At 40.0% G+C, this 7,297-nt stretch overlaps 1 protein-coding gene across 1 annotated transcript; it reads left to right on the forward strand.

Annotated features, from left to right (window-relative positions):
* Positions 1-471: 471 nt before the first annotated feature.
* Positions 472-6,893, forward strand: LOC140156911 (uncharacterized). Its single transcript, XM_072179953.1, has 5 exons — positions 472-1,122; positions 1,842-1,932; positions 2,750-3,257; positions 3,870-4,034; positions 4,819-6,893. The coding sequence occupies exons 1-5, from the start codon at positions 603-605 to the stop codon at positions 6,283-6,285; spliced, it is 2,751 nt and encodes a 916-aa protein (XP_072036054.1). The 5' UTR covers positions 472-602; the 3' UTR covers positions 6,286-6,893.
* The last annotated feature ends 404 nt before the right edge of the window (positions 6,894-7,297 follow it).

Below are 7,297 nucleotides of genomic sequence, written 5' to 3' on the forward strand. Positions count from 1 at the left end.
ATTCACTAAAGTTTGAATGTACACTTGTAATTGCAGATATTGGAAGGCAGAAGACAAGATAGTGAAATGCCTGGGTAAGATCTTAGATCGTGGAGAGCAGGATCTCTCCTGTCTGAAGGAAGCCTGGGACTGCGATGATGATATGGAGAAGGAAGCAAAGACTGAAGACGGGATGGAGAAAGATGAAGATAAACAGAAACTTGTTGAAGATGCATGTGGTAGTGATGGCAAGCCTGATACACACCAGCATCAAGAATCAAGTTGCTGCAACAAAAACCAAGATCTGTCTTGCTCGGACAAAATGGAAGATGATGATGCAAATGCAGATTTATCACAGTTATTTGGTAATATTAGCTCAGACAATTCAGCAGCTGAAGATGAAGATGTGCCTGGGTTTGATGATAATGAACCTCTAGTACCACGCCTTGACAAAAAGATGCTTGAGGAGAAAGACAAAATGAATTTCAAGGAAGATCAGAGTCAGCATAGAGCTGCCAGAAGCATGCGTGATAATCCGTTCACAATCATCTCGGGAAAGGTGGTTGTGGAAAACTCATGTTGTATGCAAAGTTTTGGAAGACTATCCATCGCATGCAGTAACAATGGCTGCTCCTACAGGCAAAGCAGCATCAAATTTACGAAAACGATCATATGGTAAAATTGAAGCATTTACATTGCACCAAATAAGCTGGCAGTATACAAATTATATGAAGAAAAAAAAGGAATATGAGCAAGTGAAAAAGGTTGATAACGAAGCCAAAGAGCCGCAATTCAAATTTGATATGACAGAAATACTTGTAGTGGATGAATGCAGTATGGTGCCTATCACAGTCTTCTCAAATGTGCTTCATGCTCTTCTATACCAAGGTAAACTAAAGAAACTAGTCCTGTTGGGAGACTATCGACAGCTTCCTTCGGTGGAACCGGGTAACTTGTTGAGTGATCTGTACAAGGTGTTCAAGCAGTACGGTTGGAGCATAGAGTTGACACAGAACCATCGTTCTGAGTCTGAGCTAATTGTAAACAATGCAACAGAGATATCAAGTCAAAGGATGCCGGTATTTGATGAGACAAAGGGATTCCAGCTTGTAGAACTGCCTGAGAATGATGGGTTTGATAATGGTAAGTTGTAGAGAATATTTTCACTATACTGTGGTTCGCCTCAAGTTTGGTAGTGACGTAGATGCGTATTTCCATATTAACCATACGCGTAAAGTTAAACATGCAGAGCATACACGCCCGCGTACAAGGGTAGTTTGTCCACACGCTTGCGATGCAACGGCAAAAAAGCATTGACGTCACAACTGAACTTGAGGTGAACCACAGTATAGTACAGTCATTATTTTTAAACACCCAAATTACAGCACTATTCTGTCAAAATGATTCCAGACTATACATGCTATATGTTTTTTCAGTTTCAATAAAAATGTCATGCTATGCAAAATAATACCAACACTATGTACCTTGTCCATTTATCACCACTACCTCACAAGTTCAACTTACAAAACACATGAAATAGCAACATATAAAGAATAAAGGTTGTGACCTGACTATGGTGCCAAGAAAAAGTACTCCTATGTTTATTTAATTTTGCTTGCCTAACTGCAGTTTGTCTACTTTCTCCACACTCTTGTAAAACTAGTTTTAATCCTACAAATGGGAAAGGACTGAGAATTTGTAATGCCGGTTGAAAATCTTGTTCTTTTTTTATTTTATGTATTCTTGTTCTTATTGATCATCTTACTACATCACAAGTTAATTGCATATCTGTATTTTCAAGGTTTATTTCTGAACAGCTAACACAAGGTCTCAAAATCATTTTTATTTATATTTATCCACAGTTCAGTACTTGCATCAAGTTGTCCAGAATTTATACGACTCAGATGAAAGCATTAAAGATCATAAGAGATCACAGTTTGTTGCCTTCAGAAAGTAAGTAAACTTTGACATGAAGAATCATGTCACTATCTTGTACCATTAATAAAAGGGAGGGAAATTCTGCACATTTCAAAAGAGACAGTAATACGGACTAGCCTTAAAAGGTACATGTCCTGGGCTCCTGGCTAAAAGTAACTTGTCTCATCTATTTATTTTCAAGAGAAAGAACAGATACCTTTGGAAGAGTACATATAACATACATCATTGCAAAGAAACCTCCTTTAGGATTTTCTACCATATAGTAAAGTCCGATTTCACTTTGAAATGCTGTTTGTGTAAAAAGTAACAACTGAAGCTTAGTGTAGTGATTCTAAGGAAATATTTTGCACTTTCAGCTCAAAAGACCTTGTGATTTGTATGAAAATATGAACAAGTTGAAGCTTTAGTAGCTACTATATGGCTATTTGCACTAGCTGCTATATATTCTTTCCTGCACAATGTGGTTGTTTCCATACAATACTTGCTCAATACGGTTGACTGCTCATTGACACTAAGTGCTTGGCGGCAGACCGAATTCCATTTCTTGGATGACTGTTTATGCATTCGTTCGGATTCTGTTACGATTCTTTCAAAAACAAACAAAATAGTGAAAATAGTATCCACACCTGTTACTCATATGACCCTGTTAGTTCACCCAGACACATAGAGGTGGGGTATGAGCTGCCCACGAAAGATACTATATACCAGTTCTACGGACCTTGTCGGACAAAGTTGTCTTAAAGATGTGCATTGCAGTTTTATTTATACAATATAAGTCAAACCTGTCAGGTTGAGTATGCCCTTAATGTGTTTGTTTGGTGTTTTGTTTCAGAGCTGACTGTTGCCTTATCAATGACTGGTGCTGTCCATTGTATGCAGGCCATAAACCTGTTGATTCTAAGCAGAAGTATGTATTCCAAACTGGAGATAAGATATGCCCCACTCGCAATGCAAATGTACAAGACTACTTGGAAGAAGAAAACAAGCAAGACTCTGCTACAGGTTTGAGCACATCTCTTCAACAGAACAATGCTGCTACTCCAAATATGCATAGCAATACAGTTAATGTAGGGCAGTCATCAAATCAGGAGGCAGTGGATGAGGCTGCTGATAGCAATGACAAGAATGTAGGACAATCGTCAGATCAGCAGACAGTTGATGAGGCTGCCGAGATTGCTTTCCTGGAGCAGTTTTGTAGCCAAAATCCAGCGAGTCCATTCCCAGAAGAGGGGAAGCAGATGGATGGTTCACTATTAAATAAGACTGGTGATGACGGTGAAAAGAAGGAGAAAGCTAATGAGAAACGCATCTGTAATGGAGAGATTTACTTCATTGAACATGTAAGTTTATGTAATAAAAGAAGACAAAATATTGGTGAATAATAGTGCATTTCATCAAACTCACAAGGTCTCGGCATACTGTACAGGTTATCACTAGACTCAAGTCAAGTCGCCCTGTAAACCATATAGCAACTATCAAGGCTTTTGCGGCCGAAGTGTGAATACTTAGATTCAAATATTCTCAATAAGATTACATAAAGTGTCACTACATGAGTCAACACAAACATGTGCATATATCTATGGTATGGGTATAGGGTATGGTGTGCAATCATGAGTTTTTAAGAGATGGTGCTATTACCAAACCCGGAAGAAAAGAAGCTTAAACAAAATGGCGCCCGTTGAAGTTCATACTTGGCAAAAATGCATCATAAATTGCTTTTTTATAGACATTACATTCAACATGATTGTATTGCAAAAGGCTTTGTTTTTGGACGGCCTCGCAGATGCCTTTAGCATTTTGTAGGGCGTCCATTCTCATGATAGAGTGTCGAAATAACAGCAGGACGCCTCTCTAGCTAAAGCCTTGAGTGTGAGGCAGTATGGGATGCGGATAAATACTGCTATTATTTATCTCTGTTGTGATAAGTAATGTATGAATTTCTCGTTATTCAGGTACATGAGATTCAAGAACCTGGGAAGAAGAAAGATGAGCGTGTTACCATGTCAGATGGAGATACAGATGAAAAGGCAAGACAGAGTCTGTGTGCACCGCTACGAGAACTAAAACTAAAAGCGTCTATTAGACATGCTTGGGCTAGGACTATTCACACATACCAGGTTTGTACCAAATCTTATTTCAACAAAAGTTTTGCTCTCAAAAAGTTTTTAAAAAAAGAATAAATTCTTGGGCTCAGGAAAAGGATTAATACTCAATCCCTGCCTTAATTGAAACCACACAAAAAACTTGTTTTAGAGGCTTAAATCAAAGCACCACTGTCCTCTAAAGTACCGTAAACGTTTGCCTAATGGCGCTATGGGCTCCCTTGACATAACTGGAATTTTAGACACAACTAAAAGTGTCCTCCCATAAAAATCTCACAAGCAAATAATGGCATGTACCCTTAATTCTTGTTGGGATTTTTATAGGAGGGAGCTCTCTATTTGTACATGACATTTACTTCAAGGCAAGGGAGCCCAGTTGTGCCATTAGGTGAACGTTTACGGTATCTGTCCTAGAAGGGGCACCTATGGGTTTTTATTGTGTAGAAACCTAGGAGCTTAAAGCAGGCCCCTGGACCATCGGCTGTGACAAGCATTTTTGATTTTCCAAGTATGTAAGTGCAGTTTTTGAAGCTGTGTCCTTGCTTTACCTCTGTTTGCATGGGACTTACAAAGCTACCAGGCATCTGATAAGTGATGTTGTGGAAGCCCCTGCTTCCAATATTAATTGGAAAGTATTGGGTGCATCATCCTCTATCCTCTATCCTCACATTCAGCTTCAAGGTCTTCTTGTCCCTCATGCCAAGTTCTCCTCCATTTGAAAAGCAAATTCAATTATGATTTTAGTTTTTATTGTTTTAGTCTAATTGTTTAATTCTTTTGTTGTTTCTTCTCCTTATAGGGCTCAGAGTCGGAGACAGTGATCTACCTACTTGGCAACTCTGGAGCTCAGAACTGGCAACACGTTTACACCGCCATTACTAGAGGAAAGACGCAAGTATACATCATTGGTACCAAGTCACAGCTACTACAAGCTATCAGAAGAGATGCCAGAATAAGGAACACAGAACTCAAAGAAATGCTGATGGAAGAGATTATCCCTAAGCTGAAACAGTTGCAGCAGCAGGGATCCTATCAAGTTTGTACGCAGCAGCAGGGACCTACTCAAGCTTGTACTCAGCGGCTGAGACCTAATCCAGCTTATACTCAGGGACCTACTCAAGCTTGTACTCAGCGGCTGGGATCTAATCAAGCTTATACGCAGCAGCAGGGACCTACTCAAGCTTGTACTCAGCGGCTGAGACCTAATCCAGCTTATACTCAGGGACCTACTCAAGCTTGTACTCAGCAGCTGGGATCTAATCAAGCTTATACTCAGCAACAGAGACCTACTCAAGCATGTACTCAGCGGCTGGGACCTAATCAAGCTTATACGCAGCAGCAGGGACCTACTCAAGCTTGTACTCAACAGCTAGGATCTTATCAAGCTTGTACACAGCAGCAAGGATCTAGAACAAATTGTGGGAGTCAAATGTACAATTCATCTCCTCGCAAAAGTGTTTCTAGTAGTCAAGTGCACAATTCAACTCTCAGTAGACCAAATCCCAAGAGTCAAACTAATCGGTTAGTTAACAATACGGTGTGCAATACAGCTCTTGGTGGACAGGTAGGAGGCAGAGCTTCTTTTCAGAATGGAACCAGTCCTCAACCAGGTGCTAAATCCATCTTCTTCCAGCCACTCATGACATCAACTCAGGTGGCACCATCAAACAGTCAGATTAACTCAACACAAGGGCAATGGAAAAGGAAGCCATTATTTTCTTCTCCAAAGAAGTCTTTCACTTCCATCAAAGACAGACCAAAATCATCTCCCACCAAAGAATCTTCAAATACTCCGCTAAATGGCAATGGAATTGTGCATTCCACACCAAAGCCATCAAGTTGTGCTGATTACTTACCGCAGGACAAAGACTATGATGACTGGTCCAATGAGTGGTCTCCAGAGCAGTTACAGCAGGTTATTGATATGGAAACTACTGCTCTGGCAAGTCAACTTGACAGGACAACACCGCCCCTCTATGATGAAAGGGCAACACCACCCCTCTATGATGGAGATGAACTAAATGCTGATCAAACTCCCCCAGAGTCTGGGTTTAAATCCCCACCACCTACCAGGCAGTTGATGCCTACGGTAGTATCGCCGTTTACTCCAAAGAGTTCTGCAAGGCTTAGCCAGTCATGGGCTGTGAAAAGTCCAGCAAAAAATATTGTAGCTAAGAGATTGTATAAGGATATGAAGGAATCTCCAATCACAGACGGTTTGCCGAATAAGAAACGTAATGATCTGAGTGACTCGGACTTGTTCTGAAAAAGTATTTGTGGTGTGATGCAGAATGACTGTCAAACCAGTAGGTTAAATGGATATGGGATGAGGAGGGCTGGTAGGTTATCTAAACTTTCCATCTCTTCGTTTTTAGTATTGGGCTATTTTAGTTGAAATCCATACACCCTAATGGAAGACATGATCTTAATCTTCCCCATAAGGAGTGTGACTTTCAAATGGGGTTACCTGAATGGGTGACTGCATTTGGAATCTACACCCTGTGTGTGGAAGATGAAGGTCATGTCTTCCATAGGGGGTGTATGGATTTCAACTGGAATAGTACATTGTAGCAGATTGCAAAACTAGCCTATGAGGTGCATAAATAGTTGAGTAAGGTCACATGTGACTGGTTTCAGACCGTTAGAGGATTTCACAGCCTCCAACAGCACAGCGGATGAAGGGACAATCCCATCATGCACTGCAGTATATCTACTTGCTCTATAGTAAGTGTATGCAAACAATAAGTAAGAGTCACTTAAATATTAAAAGCTATAAGTAGTTTCACAATACTTCACAATCAAATTTTTCCAAACGAAAGTCTACATTTTTTGTAAGCTTCCATCATTTAAGTGAGTAATTGAAAGTTGAAGTGAGGGAGACATACTCGGCAGTGGGGTTTGACTCCCACCCTTTTATTTTACCCCCACCCTTTTTATTGAGGCACCCTTTATACTGAAAATTCCTGACCCCCACGCTTTTTACTGAGGCACCCTTTATACTGAAAATTCTTGACCCCCACCACTTTTTGCTTTTTCCGCTATTTGTAAACTGACAAAGTCGCACGCAATTTGGTTCGAAGTATCAAGTACGCCGAATTCTGCACCTATTTCACATGTTCGTGTCTGATGTTTTTTTCTCCAATAAGTTAATTGATACATTACGTGAACAATGCAAATTATATGTGAAAAACTACTACTGCACTGTAAAATAAGCATTTTAATGAATAACTGTACTTTTATGGTGTTCAAATGTTGTTCTTGTCATGAAACTTGACGAC

This window comes from Amphiura filiformis, chromosome 7 (assembly GCF_039555335.1).
Source record: "Amphiura filiformis chromosome 7, Afil_fr2py, whole genome shotgun sequence".
Lineage (NCBI taxonomy): Eukaryota > Metazoa > Echinodermata > Ophiuroidea > Amphilepidida > Amphiuridae > Amphiura > Amphiura filiformis.

Bases quoted from the DNA above. Each gene is read 5' to 3' on its own strand.
- LOC140156911 (XM_072179953.1), top strand. From the start codon at position 603: ATGGCTGCTCCTACAGGCAAAGCAGCATCAAATTTACGAAAACGATCA. The intron at 1,123-1,841 runs GTAAGTTGTAGA...ATTTATCCACAG, and splicing joins GAATGATGGGTTTGATAATG to TTCAGTACTTGCATCAAGTT. The intron at 4,035-4,818 runs GTTTGTACCAAA...TTCTCCTTATAG, and splicing joins GGACTATTCACACATACCAG to GGCTCAGAGTCGGAGACAGT.